Consider the following 15,783-nt stretch of genomic DNA (forward strand, 5'->3'; position numbering starts at 1 on the left):
CTGCTTCCCAATCCTTAAGTGGCCTCGCGTTTTACCATTTTTGATAGCATTACTTTAATCATCCTTGTCACCATTTACCTATTATTTATGAATACAGCTACAGGTAATGAAAAGCCACATGACAGTTAAAAAGTTTCGTTTAAAGTTTTTTAGTTTAAAGGAATGTGAGCTGAGGAATTCATGCCAATTTTTCATGGAAGACGTCACAAATTAAGAATGTGAACTTACCCGCGCACGTAGGTGCTGACGCGGACCAGCTGCCTGAAGCCTGGCAGACGAGCGACCCGGTGCCTCGCAGCGAATACCCACTGTTACAGGTGAACGTACATCGGCTGTTGTAGGAGTGACCGCTGGTGCAGGTCACCCTGCCGTTGGCCGGGTTTGTGAGTGCCCCGCAGGTTACCACTGAGTCAAATACGAATTGATTTCTTGGATTACATAATGAATGCAGCAATGGATATATGAATGGGTAAAAGAATAGATGTGAATACGAGAATAAGTGATTATTATTGATATCAATAATGACATATAATAATAATCGAAAGATGATTTCTATAATTATGCCTGTTAGATATAACTAATGCAGTGTTGCAGTACTTTTTAAATCGAGTATAGGAATATCCTCCTAGAAGGGATAAGACAATCAAACCTTCCAAGATTAGAATCATTGTCTTTCAAACTGGTAGATTTTATCATAGAAAGTCCTAAATACCATTGTCGTTATTCTTCTTGAATCAATGTTAAAGACAACACTTTGCCATCCGTATTATTCTGTGAAAGAAAGCAGTTATTCAAAATGTCTAAATCAAATGACAATTAATACTATTCCTCCCCCTCTCCCATACTTTCCAGGTTCTGAATATTTTTTTTTTTTTTTTTTTTTACGCAATTCATTTACAAATCCACTTTTCACACTTTGTGGGCATGTGAGTGCGCGCGTGTGTGCGTGTGTCCATGATTATGTTAAAATAATATTCTCATTGTTTTTGGATATCTACAACGCTGATGTAGTGTGCGTGTTTAACTGTGGGGGTCCTCCACTGTTATGTGTGCCATTTTGTATTCCTGTATATCACTTCGTATTCCTGACTATACATACATTAGTATAATTACATTATGTATGTATAGGTGTCTATCAATATATGAATATATATGCATATATATATATATATTAACAGGCGCGCCGGAAGCAGTTTTGGATTGGGGGGGCAAATATTGGAGGGGGCTCACTATAGACCATACATATGTTACACAATATACACATATACACACACACACATATACACACACACACACACACACACACATCTATATATATATATATATATATATATATATATGTGTGTGTGTGTGTGTGTGTGTGTGTGTGTGTGTGTATGCATATAAAGTGGCGTATGATGGGTCGAAACATTGGGGGTGGGCACCTTGTGGAAAAGTAATTTTGACGGTGTGTATGCTTGTGCGTGTGTGCGTGCGCAATAATGGGACTACAATACATTACAGAATGTGATACATTCAACAACGCAGTCATTGAGGAACATTGTAAGTTTTCCTTACATGGATTATGGAATGACGGTGTGAAACCACAACTTACATACTGTCAGCAACATCAGGAGAATTGCATAACAATAAAATGCGAGCGAGCGGAGCGAGAGAGCTTGAAAATTTTGACATTTTACAGTCCCAAAACTGCCGTTTGTAGCTATATCTTTCGCTTTGGAAATTAAGGGGGGGGGGGTATCGGGCGCAACTGCTGGCAATTACTGGCGGCAACATTAGGAGAATGGCATAACCATTCAATGCGAGCGAGCGAAGCGAGCGAGCTTGAAAATTTTGACATTCTACAGTCCCAAAACTGGCGTTTGTAGCTATAACTTTCGCTTTAGAAATTAATGGGGGCGCATCGGGCGCAACTGCTGGCAATTACTGGCAGCAACATTAGGAGAATGGCATAACCATTCAATGCGAGCGAGCGAAGCGAGAGAGCTTGAAAATTTTGACATTCTACAGTCCCAAAACTGGCGTTTGTAGCTATATCTTTCGCTTTGGAAATTAATGGGGGCGCATCGGGCGCAAATGCCGGCAATTACTGGCAGCAACATTAGGAGAATGGCATAATGATTCAATGCGAGCAAGCGAAGCGAGCGAGCTTGAAAATTTTGACATTCTACAGTCCAAAAACTGCCGTTGTAGCTATGTTTTTCGCTTTGGAAATTAAGGGGGAGGCACACCGGCCTCAACTGCTGGCAATTACTGGCTGCAACGTTAGGAAAATGGCATAACGAATAAATTTGACGATTAATTTTGACATTTTACAGTCCCCAAACTGCCGTTTGTAGCTATATTTGTTTTTTCGCTTTGGAAATTAAGGGGGGGGGGGGGGGCGGCCCAGGCGCAACTGCTGGCAATTACTGGCAGCAACATCAGGAGAATGGCATAGCGATTGAATGCGAGCGAGCGGAGCGAGTGAGCTTGGAAATTTTGACATTTTACAGTCCAAAAACTGCCGTTTGTAGCTATGTTTTTTCGCGTTTATTCATTTATGTACATATCTTTCTTATTTTATCTATTTTTATTTATTTGTTTATTTATTCATTTTTTTTTGGAGGGGGGCTTTTTGGGGGGGCAAAAATGCGTTTTGCCCCCCCACTTTTTGGATTGGGGGGGCGGCCGCCCCCCCTGCCCCCCCACTTCCGGCGCCTATGTATATTAATATGTGCATATTATCTTCTCGTTACTGTATTCGTTGTAATTTAGATGGCAAAATTAATGAGATGATAATAATCTATTGTATCATGAAGTAATTTTGTATATTACAGGTGAATGTCATGATATCACAATTATCTTGAATTAAAAGCCAGAAACTTGTTCATAATTATTCGGACACAAACTAAAAATCAAGAGACAATTTCGAAAAGCTACCAATTAGTTATTAACATCAATTCTATAAGTGCATATAACCCGCATCTGCACCATAAAGCGTGGACTCTGATTCGTTGGTAGGCCCCAAACTATATCGATTGTTCGCGCGCGAAATTAAGTTTACAAATATCCGGAAGTGGAATTCCATCGTGAAACACTGGTGTCAGTAGTCTGAAATTTACATGACTTACCTTCGCATCGTGGTGCTGAACCGCTCCACGAAGCCGAGTTGCCTCCGCGGGTGCAGGTCCGCACCGAGGACCCACCAACTAAGCGATAGCCCGTGGCGCACGCGTACGTACATCGCGACCCAACGCTCCTCGAGTTCGAACAGCCTACCGATCCGTGAGCGGGGTTTGAGGGGGTTGACGGACAGAGGATAACTGCAGAACGATGAAACAAACGAGATGGATGTGAGAGAAGAGAGAGTATTGTAGTCTCACGTCATTTTTCTTCAGGGGAGTAATTGTCCCACTGTTAGATTTCTGAACTGAAAGAACAGTTTGAACCCCATGCATTTGCACCCAACACACACACATGCCCACACACACACATATACACAATACATAACAAAACAAGACAACAAACAAAACAAAAACATGAAAAACAAAACAAAACAAAAATCGGTGCTGCTGGCCCTCCACAGAGATAACACTTCGTAAAGGTGCATTAACTTTTGCAAGCTGTTTTTTTTTTCCAAATTCAAATTCAAATTCAAATGAACTTATAAGGAATTTCTGCATCGAATATATTTTATATTACAAATGAAATACAGTCATTTCTTTTTGTTGACAAGACAATAGAACATACAGTGTGTACATCGGAATATAAAACTAAGATATAAACGTGTACAGATTAAAGAAAAGAATAAGAGAAAAAGTCAATTGGGATCCACTTGGGATAAAGTGGATCAATGATCAGACTGAATTATGGCACATGTATTGGGAGTGTAAATGTAGAAGACTGTCGTCATAAGCATACAGCTTGAAGATACGACAGTCTTAATTATATCTATTTATTTCCCTCAGTTAAACATGATACAATAATACAATAATAGTATGCATAATGAAAATAAGCTTTGGTCGGACAACCTCATTCGAGTTACTGCCATCTTACATTCATAGTTTTCAGGAGTTTCTAAATGAAATTAAATTTGTCTGATTTCAAAACATCACTCACTTGAAACAACAGCATAAACTTTACTGACACTGTAGGAGGGACGTTGCATTTAACATAAAATGCATGTTATCTTACATTCATAGTTTTCAGGAGTTTCTAAATGAAATTAAATTTGTCTGATTTCAAAACATCACTCACTTGAAACAACAGCATAAACTTTACTGACACTGTATAGGAGGGACGTTGCATTTAACATAAAATGCATGCAAAATGTATAATAGTGCTCGTGATTTCCATTGTTTTTCATTCAATCAAAACCATTTATTGGACCCCGAGAGTGAACTGCAAATAATTTCACAATGCAAGCATATGAAGAGTTTGTTTGCAAAAACCGATAAGTCCATATTTGCCAAATGGAGATATTTGCGATTAAAGGTCAAGAAAAATAAAGAGAATAATAAGAATATTTTTTCTTCTTTAGACCATAACTTCAAAAATGTACCTTTAAAAGTAGTGACCAATATATCATTTAAAAGGTAGTATTTTGTACTTTATGACAGAGATCTTACTTCAAAATCTTCAAAAATGGACTTATCGGTTTTTGCAAACAAACGCTTCATATACAGTATAGGCCCTTTGAGAATGATTTTTATATGGCATCTGTCTGTTTTATCAATTATAACATGTATAATGATAAAGTATACATAACAATTTCAAGCTGATTTAATGCGAAATCATTTACATTTCCTTCCTCTCTAATAATTAGCAACATCTGCATTACAAAACAGAAAGCTGAATTACTTTGAATTATGCTTTGAGAAGTTTTTACTAATTTAAGGCAGAATTATAAAACCTTGTTTTCCTCATGGGTCCTCGACTTTTAACCTCTGATACCTGTACTATACCTGTACTATAAGGAAAGTCTATCGATAGTTTGAACTCAACCGAACAAAAAAGAAACGCAAAAAAAAAAAAAAAATCCAGAAACGCTGGTACTATTCATCATTTGGATGCAGTTCACTTCGAAGACTTCCTCAAACTTGATTGTTGCATGTATAGTTCACTTCGAAGACTTCCTTAAACTTTCATCTCTGCATGTACCGTTTCCTCTTTCTTGTTCCAGTGGTCATGACTGGAGCAAAACTTCCTCCTTTATGCGGTCATTGTCCGCCATTCATAATGACGCCAATCACCACACAACTTGTGCTACCCGTATCCAGCAATTTTCTTCGTTGGCGTATAGGTTCGTAGCCGCCCCCTCTCCCTACCCCTCCCTTCCCCTCACCCCCCCCCCCCAATCTTACAATAATATTCACTGATGCTGGACCACTACACAGAAAGGCACTCAAAATCATGCTTTGATATTATTTCAAATGTCTCGTTTTCTTCATTTTTTTTTAATCACGAGCGAAATTGCTTGTTTTCAACGAACCTTGGGAATAGCGAACTGTATAACCCCACTCGACTATTGATTATAACAGGCCTGATACAGATGTAATACATTCCTTGTTGATCACCTTTTTTTTTTTTTCCTGCAAATGAGCAGTAAAATGTGTTTCCAGTCGTAAATATTGCAAGTTGCAACACGAGACTATGATAATACAATATATTTGTTTTGGTTTTTTAAGTATACTATATCGCATTAAGGCTGTCACGTTAACTTCACCTGTGGGATGTAGGGCCTACATTATCTTTATCATCATCTATAGACTGTCTCTATAGGGGCGGGGCCTACATCCGATATTCTGTCGGACCGTCGTTTTATTCATCCATCAATCCGTACATCCCACCACATACAAATTTATCAGCCAAGAAGAAAGGAGACTATAGTAAAAGTCAACTGATTCATCATGACGATTTGGACAGAACGATGCACTTTCTTCGCACCATGCAGCGGGAAAAAAGAAAACATCAGTATTGCATTCGTTAATCAAGAAAACCTTAATTTACCATCACTTTCCACAGTGCCCCGTCCTTCCACAATCTGTAAAAGGAAACAAGCAACAATTGTTTACATTGTGACAATATAATTACTTCTCTAAAGGTGGCGCTATTCCACTCGCTCGAGCGGAAAACGATGAAAATCAAGGGGTGAATAGCGGCTATTAATATACTGCTATTTGCCGTTATAGCAAGATAATAGATTGGTGCTCATGGAAGTGTGCAGAGCCAGTGTGCGGAAACAGACTATTGAGTGATGTTGGAGCCTTGACCTGTACATCCTCAGACCGAATAGGTTACAGTATATCAATACCAGTTGGTAATTAAGATGGTAATTTCCAATCGTTGCATCCTCACGCCTTCAAGGGGGATAAACGTTGGTATTTTCCTCTTTGGTAGCTCTGAGTTCAAATCTTTCCGTTTCCAAAAGTACTATACTTTGCCATTCAATCCTCTCAGTTACCACGCCCCCCCCCCCCACACACACACACGCACACTTTAACACACAGAAGCATCAAGACCAGCCTTGATCGGGATACATTATTTTTCTTTCGCAGTCTGGCTAACTTGACCTCTCCGCTTGTAGTTGGTGATGAAATTCATGTTGTGATGCAACCCTGTTATACACTCTAAGAAAAATTGGTTCAAGTTTGCACCTTTACAAAATGTCGCATTATATTAGAAGAACCTTTGCAGGTGCAACTTTGCACCATTCAGACCAGTGTCCCAGTGGGAGCACCTTAAAGGTGCAACTTTGCACCTTTCGGGTCTGAAAGGGGCAAAATGGCACCCGTAAAGGTGCTCCTGTATTGTGAAAATTTCCTGCACCTTGAACGTGCAAAGTTGAACCTATTGTTCTTAGTGTTTATTGTATAACATGTACATTATTATCATACTATACATCGCTCCAGTAACTACAGTTATTGCTTGTTTCTACATAATTATTAAGAACAGTTATTACGGGGAAAAGAGAGAAAGAACGGAAAATGGACACAGAAAGTTGAGCTCTTTGTTGAACAACAGAACGTCCTTGACGACAAAACAGCGGAAACCAAAAATCCCATTATCCCAACTAATTACGGATGAAGCCGTCAGCGAAGAATTAGTAAACCCACCGCTGATTGGCTGAAAACCTGTTGAGCCGTCAGTAAAGAAACAGTAAAACTGCTGCTGATTGGCTCAAACTTAAAGCTCCTGGCGCAGCCCTGCAACATATTGTATTACATGTACATTGTATTGTAAAACCACTCGGAGGAAATAGGGGCACGAAGCTATAAGTGACACGAAATCACGGATATGTCTCCCTCAAAGTGGGATTAGTTTACATCCTTCCTCCCTCCCCCCCCCCCCCCCCAATTGTCCGTAATGAGCTCTGCGAATGTCTCGGTGGGACTCGGATATATGACAAATGAAAAGGCCTGATTTCGGAAGATTATTTTATACCACATAACAGTGGCTAGGGATACGTAAAGCTACTTTTCTAAGGTCTGTCATACTCAGGGAGGTACAATAGGGTCACCAAGTATCTCCTTACTTTATATAATTATGATCTAATTGAGGTGAGGTGTGGGAGGTGGATGCCTACCTCCTTCGGCATACAGTGAAGATGTATTCTGAATGCTATCGATACTTTGAGCTGCCCTTGGTGAGGTATGGGCGGTTAAGTACCCCTGTCCTGTATTGACGAATTTTCACACAAAGCGTTTGTGTATATTATTCAAAACGTCGCATTGTACAAAATTGTGAGGAACCTGCTAGTCCTCTCGGATTCATATTATCATTTTTATTTTCAAGCGCCATTTTTTTTTCTACTCGTCAACTTTATCGCGCACCTTTCTATATCAACAAAATTATATGATTAACTTAAATAGGGTCGTTCATCAATCATTCATGAGCTCTACCAAAATAATATTTCATGCCACTGATTATTCTCTGCATGGTCGAACTGGAAAATCAGCACCCCTGGCAATGATTTTGCATTAAGGAATACAGTGAATGCAGTTCACTTCGAAGACTTCCTCAATAAATCGCTGCATGTACCATTTCCTCTTTCTTGTTCCAGTGATCGTTCATATGACTTGACCGAAACTTCCTCCTTTATGCGGTCATTGTCCACCATTTCCATCTGAGTGTAAAAATAATGACGCCAATCACCACACAACTTCTGCTTCTCGTATCCAGCAATTTTCTTTGTGGGCGTAGTTGCACAGCCCTCCCCCCCCCCCCCCCAACCCCAATCTTAAAGATTCAACGATGCTGGGCCACTGTTGTAGGCCTAGTACACAGAAAGGCAGTCAAAATCATGTTTTCATATTTTTTTAATGTCACGTTTTCTTTTTTTTTTTGTTGTTGTTATTTCACAATTCGTGAATTTTTGTTTTGTTTTGTTTTCAACGAACCCTCGGAATAGCGAACTGTAACGTCACTGCTATATAATAACACAGATGTAATATATTCCTTGTTGCAGTATGCAGTATATTTCAAGGTGTAAATAGTGCAACACGAGACTATAATGAATATAAAGGATATAATATCTGTTTTGTTTTGTTTTTTAACTACATCGCATTAAGGCTGTCCCTGTAATTTCACATGTAGGATGTGTCCTATAGTAGGGCCTGTATAACATCATTTATTTTGTCTGTATACATCCGATATTTTGTCGAACCGTTGTTTTATCCACCCATCAATCCGTGCATCTCACCACATACAAATTTATCAGGCAAGAAGTGATGGAGACTGTAGTAAAAGTCACCTGATTTGTCATGAAGATTTGGACAGAACGATGCATTTTCTTCGCACCATACACAGGGAAAAAGATAACAACAGTACTGCATTCGTTTATGCAGAAAACCTTCATTTACCATCACTTTCCACAGTACTCCGTCCTTCCACAATCTGTAAAAGGAAATAAGTGACAATTATTTACATTGTGACAATTTTACTTCTCTGAAGGTGGCGATATTCCACTCGCTCGAGCGGAAAACGACGAAAATCAAGGGGTGAATTGCGGTATAGCAGTTTTATAGATCCGCATGGAAGAGTGTAGAGCCAGTGTGCGGAAACAGACTATTGAGTGATGTTGAAGCCTTGACCTATACATCCTTAGACCGAATCAGTTACAATTATATCAATAACAGTTGGTAATTAAGATGGTAAATTCCAATCGTTGCATCCTCACGGCTTCAAGGGGGATAAGCATTGGTATTTCCCTCTTTGGTAGCTCTGAGTTCAAATCTTTCCGTTTACAGATACAAGCTAGTATACTTTGCCATTCAATCCTCTCAGTTAACACCCCCCCCCCCACACACACACACACATACGAACACACGCACACACACACAAGCATCAAGACTAGTCTTGGGCCACATTATTTCTTTCGCAGTCTGGCTAACTGGACTTCTGCGCTTGTACATAATCAATTATAACATCGCATAACAATAGTCACACGGTTATGCTCACTGTCTTGCCACCATCTAACGAGCCCCCCCCCCCCCCCCCGACCGCATCCTATAACTGACTGTTGCAAAACTCTTGTGCACCAATGGCAAAGGACCCTGTATAGAGATAGCATAGTTCTTCGATGCAATGAAAAATAACACTGACTTTAGGCCTGACTGACAATACCAACCAAACTCGACAAACCTTTCACGATCCAAACGGTCTGACTGTTCTTTTCCCCTGTCGGTTGGGAGACTTCCGCAAACTTCTCACCGTTATAGTTATTATATTTTTCATTTATCTTCCTGTGTTCAAGATTTCAACTTCCCTGTACACATTTCAATATCATTTCTCTGATAAAAAACAAAACAACAACAAAGAACAAACAGTTTACACTGTATTCAAAAGACTATAATTATGTATAAGTAAATTATGACGGTATTATATCATGCATCTTGAGCCCCCCCCCCCGCCCCCCCCCCCCAAAAAAAACAAAACAACAACAACAACAACAACAACAAAAAACTTTAAGCCGGTTCAGGATGGAAAGCTGTACGTAATAATTGAGTTTTACGCAAAGCATCTCATACTCAGTAATCGCCTCTTGTTCTGTCACGTAAGGTCTCTAAATTGTATGTCAGGCTTTGGAAAACCTACCGCATCGGGCTATATAGCTAGTGTCTGTTAAAAGTTGAAATCCTACCCTTCGGTCACAACAACTCAAAATCGTATATACGAGCAGTTGAGTGGTGTGAATACTCATAACCTATGAAGTTTTCGGGGCCACCAAACAAATCACTGCTTTTATTGAGGCTTTGATCAAATTTGAAACAACAGAAACGAACACAACACTTACATTCTTCCTGAGTTTGAAACCTTCGGAAGTTTTTTGCCAGCGAGTGGGCATATTTTGTGGTACTAAATAAATAAGCGGTCTTCCTGCTCGATTCCAGGTTAGATTTTCTGTCGGTTTTGATTGGCGCCTATATAGGGAGTTAATTCGTGGATGGTCCCAAAATCTGTCACCCTGAGCCTTTTTAAATCCGCTTTCTATACGTCACAGTCACCGTAATCGTGCACTCTTATTCGACAACAACCTCGAGATAAAGGAAGCAAAATTAATGATATGATTTGGTTTCATTCGATCGGATTTATTGTTTCAGCATTGCAAAATCAAACGTAACTTGCATTTATGTCATGTCAGGTTGCACATTATGAAGAAATTTGTCAGGTTGCACATTATCAAGAAATTTGAGATCAAAATGTTGTATCAAGAAAATAGGATACCACGTATGAAAGGATAATTTCCAGTTAGCACTTACAGTTTGAATATTTCAACCTCAGATACAGTGTATCATGTTCGTGTTGAAACTGATGAAAATGCTGAATTATCCACAGAAAGAGAGCATATTTTGATTAAGGCCATGTATTTCAGAGAATGACATAAGAGGAAAGAAGAGAGGAAAAGGATGGGTATGAAATAAAGACAAGAGGAGAGAAGGCAGGAATGAAGAGTATAGAGAAGAGGAAAGGGATAGAAGAAAAGAGAAATTGATATAAAAGGATGACAAAAAAAAGACAGAAAGTGCATTCATATTAATGTTTTCTTTGGTAAGAGAAAACAACTTGTTCGTTTCCTTAGACACGATGAGTATATCAGGAATCGCGCTGGCTTTCACATACCAAGGGCGCTCAAAAAGTATCGCTATTATGGGAAACTCTTATTCTGTTACCTCTGTAAATTCTCTAGCTTCTTAGTGAGAAGCTTGAGAATTCTTAAAGTTTAAGGATATAATTCATCTTCCCTGTTCGTCAGATTTGCAGAAACTTTTGCTAAAGAAGTTTTAAAAGTACACACGAAAATGCGAGGTTTCCTTCCAATGTATAAATGAATAATCAACGCATACCGACAACGTTGACAGTCACCGAACACCTTGCTGTATTCCCAGACGGATCTCTGGCAGTATAAACTGTGGTATGCCTCCCTGCTGGAAACGAAGACCCGGGCCCTCTTCCGCTGGAAATTCTGAAAAGTTGGTGCCATAGTAAAACAACAACAGCGAAACTAGCAACTACACAGAAAACTATATATGACATGCAATAGTTTAAGCAATTAAAAAAAAAAGTGTTAAGACGCACTTAAATCTCAATCTACTGTAAACCGAAACCCCCACTATTTCAGAGGCCCGCAGTCACATTCAGCTATTATTGAGCATATTATTTAGCATGTATCACTAGTGATACTTATTTGCACTCATCTCACTATAGGCCCGTATATCCAGCTGTCATCACAATTTGATTAAGTAAGTACACTGTACCATGTAAAAAGTAGTAAACATATCAGTGATAACATATCAAACTGTCATCTCAGTTTGACTAAAGTACTTTGAGCATGCATGTATCACCGGTGGTACTTTGAGATTATCTGCATTATGATTACGATTTGATATGATTATGATTATGATTTGAGATGACCTGTATATGCGAACATTTCATTGTATTTCTGATTATTTTGTTGAAATAAATCAACTTAAACTTGAACTTGAACTTGAAGATTGTCTCACTTGACTGTAATGCACAAGTTCACAGTTGAAGTAATCCAAAAGTTTTCTCTAGAGCCCCGTAGGCACATATATTCTGCTGTCATCGACTGTTCGACTAAAGTGCTCTGTAAAATGTATCAAGGTTGACACCTTGAGCTCATCTCAGTCACCTAAAGCATCAGGTCACAGATTATCACTAATAATACGTATCAGATACATGTATGTCAAGATGCCGCAGGCATATTTAGCTGTTTTCACAGTTTGACCAAGGTTCTCAGAAAAATGTATCAAGGTTGATTCCATGAGCTCATCTCAGTAAACTAAAGAATCATTTCACAATTTATCATTAGTAATATATCAGCTATGTCCAGAGGCCCGTATATACGTATAGGTATAGAGCTATCATCTGAGTTCGCCTGAAGAACTCAGGAAAATATCACTGGTAACACTTAGAGCACGTTACACTAGATACCCGTAGGAACATCCAGTTGTCATTACAATTCTATTGAAGAACTTAGCAGTGCCGGATCCAGGGCCTACGCCCCCCTATTTTTTGTTGAAACAAAAGAAATAAAAAGGAAAAATGGGGGAGGGGTGCGTGCGCCCCATCCCCCTTTAATTTTGCAAAAGCTCCCCCTCTTTACGGAATTCCTGGATCTGCTCCTGCTTCGGGCAATTTATCAGCGTTATTACTTTGAGCTCATCACACTAGAGGCCTGTACATACACTGTATCCAGGCTCTGTCATTACAATATTCTACTTAAGTTCTTAATAGTACAATGTATTTGTGGTGTTACTTGAGCCAATCTTACAAGACTAAAGCATCAGTCCACAGTTTATCACTCTTATGTACCAATGATTTTAAGTGAGAGCCTATGACCATGATGACGCAAACATTGAGTTTATTACAAAATGGTGTTGCGCTAGTAGTAATCATACTACTTTCTTTTCAATATTTTGATCGTGCGGTAGACAGTGCCACACCAATCACATTCACAGTGTTTTGATTACTTTGGATAATATGTTTGGATTGTTTGTGTTTAGGTACTATGTTTCAACTTGTGCTCCACGACCATCTGACATAGGTCCTATTCTGGAACCGATTAGGGACTATCAAAGCTCATCGGGTGCTCGTGGCTTAAGACATGAAAGTTCCGAGTATGAGAGGCATGTCATGTATTCTTACGAGACGCTTGGCGTTCCAGCATTATCGGTGGCCGTCGGCGTCTGCCACGAGACCGTGGTTGACGTCGAGGTAGTATATCGGTTCCCAATATTACCAGGACAGCCTCTGAAGGTTGGTGGCGTCCTATCTAAAGGCAAAAGATAAGAGATTATGATGAATTTCATGTACTATAATGAATGCGGGAAGGATTGAGAGACATTTATCCCTTTTTTGTATCAACTCTGCTGTAAACTTGAAAAAGTTGCAACACTGATGAGTATGTAAATGGCTACTGATGAATTTTAAGGTTTTTGCACAATAGGACAGCTATAACCCAAAATAATGACTGTAATGACTTTTTTTTTCATTGCTTTAGCGTATATACCGACATTATGGCGATTACACCACGGAATTATTACATACTAAATATTATAACATATCACTGCTTCGTAAGGGCATGTGAACTTTTAAACATGATTCGTTTTAGTTTTTTGATCAGTTTATTATGAAAATGTCATCGTTTTGTTTGTACAATTTCACTGCACTCTTCATTGAAGTGAAATTGTTTACAGAGTGGATTTTCCCTTTAGAGGAGAAACACCTCGTAGAGATGGGTCATCCCACTAGGCCGACACCCACGAGTCATACAGCCCACGAGTTCGACATTGAAAACATGTCCATGAGTCATACACCTCACGAGTCATACAACCCATGAGTTCGACACTAGGTCAAAACAACCCACGAGTTCGACAGATACAACACGGGGCTTAATGTGTCGGTCTCGTGGGCCTTGTTAGCTAAGTGTCGAACTAATGGGCTGTGTGACTCGTGAGCTGTACAACTCATGCGCTGTATGACTCGTGGGCTGTATGACTCGTATATGTCGGTCTCGTGACGTGCACCCGTAGAGATTACCTGGTGGTGGCGGTGGTGGAGACCTTCGCCTTCGACGCCAAGCCTCTGTAGATTTTAATCGCAAAAAAATAAGATAAATGATCGAATGAAATCTTTATCGTTGGGAGTATCCGTAGGCTTACATTGTAAGAATAAGTCCACGATTAAACAGAAAAAGGCTCATAACTTATCATAACCATCCGTAAACTTTCATTCTTATCAGTTGCCATTATTATCATAATCATTACTCAAATTAATGAAATTCTGGCAGCAAGTTTTTCCTTTTTTTTTTCTTGCGACTGATTGACGAATACATAGATGTATAACCAAGACTCATTTTTGATGACTAGTTGTCATACAGACAGGAATATGTTATTCTTTGCTATACCTGTGTATCATTCTATAAAATGCACGTCGAATTTAACATATTTCTTCGTGCATTCTAATGACAAAGTCAAAATATAGTTTGAATTGAACTGGATTGAATTAAAAACATCGATCAGTATTTTTGTCAATCAGTTGCAGTTATCGTTATTGTTGTTCAACTTAGAGATTAATGTTTATATATCATAAATTTGATGATAGCCTGTGCATGTTTATCATGAATTGATCAGGCATCGCTAATAAATAAAAATTCTTATGCAATACATAATATTTTACATGAGTGACATTACAATCGGATGATCAGGACGTCATTCTAGGGCACAATGTTTGTGCCCTAGAAATATGTGGTCTCTCGAAATTTGTAATTTTATGCTGCTTTGACTTCATTAATGTTATTCAGAACAACTTCGTTTCAAACCGAGTATGTATGCCCATGACCATTATCATGATGACTACTATACTAAAACACGATATAGTCGGTGTTTGTCTTCGTCGATGAAGGTCAATTTTGTTAATAAGTTGCAATAAAACAGTATTTATGAATAGATCATTTGATATTTTCAGAGTACCATGCACATGGTATTGTTCCATCAATAAGTTGTTGACTTGTAATTGATACTTCTGAACCGGATACCAAACAGGAATTAATAGTCTAGTGCAGCGACACCATGTGGTAAACAAGGCACTTGTGCATAATTGCACTGAATGTAACTCTTTGAAAATGATATCCCTAAATAAGCACGATGATTTTAATAATACATTGTATAGTGAGTCCACCGAACCTTTCAAGCTCACTTCAGGCAAAGTATTTTTCTCTGATCGACCCGTTGATCGTGAAGTATCCCAACCACATTTAGCGTCCCGATCTTTTCGTTGTTTGTTTGTTTGTTTGTTTGTTTGTTTTTTTGAGGGGGTTGTCTTAGCCCAGGTTGTTGTTTATATTTCGTTTTTCTTTATCATTGACTCTATTTGCATCCATCCCTGTTGAAGTTTCCCTTCAGTTTCAGTGAACTAGGATAAAAAGACATCTTACCTGACAGGTCGACAGAGAGCAGCAACGAGATTGAACACAAGATGAGTATTCGGTACAGATCTGTCCTAGATGAGGCCATGTCTGCAGAATATGAGAACATTATAGTCATCAGTATCGAAATGTCATCCTGACTCCTATTCGGAATACCCGATCATAAACATTTTGTCTCGATCTAGAAAGATTCGCCTAGTTGTGCCTTTACCTTTATTTTGCGACTACGCAGTAGGCCTATATTTCTCCGTCCTAAACTTAATCACTATCTCGCCATGCTTTATGTTGTTATGTTATTATTATTTTATAACATAATGGCTGAATGTTGCGATACAATCATTGTGATTTAAATT

General features: G+C 38.9%; 1 protein-coding gene across 1 annotated transcript in view; it reads right to left on the reverse strand.

Moving 5' to 3' along the window:
- The window catches only part of LOC140243613 (uncharacterized), an 83,377-nt gene extending 67,859 nt beyond the window's left edge, over positions 1 to 15,518 (reverse strand). The window contains 5 exon segments of the mRNA XM_072323279.1: positions 229 to 405; positions 3,114 to 3,305; positions 11,328 to 11,446; positions 13,150 to 13,276; positions 15,440 to 15,518. Coding sequence (XP_072179380.1) covers positions 229 to 405; positions 3,114 to 3,305; positions 11,328 to 11,446; positions 13,150 to 13,276; positions 15,440 to 15,518 — 694 coding nt within the window.
- Positions 15,519 to 15,783: the final 265 nt, after the last annotated feature.

Source organism: Diadema setosum, chromosome 20, assembly GCF_964275005.1.
Source record: "Diadema setosum chromosome 20, eeDiaSeto1, whole genome shotgun sequence".
Classification (NCBI taxonomy): Eukaryota; Metazoa; Echinodermata; class Echinoidea; order Diadematoida; family Diadematidae; genus Diadema; species Diadema setosum.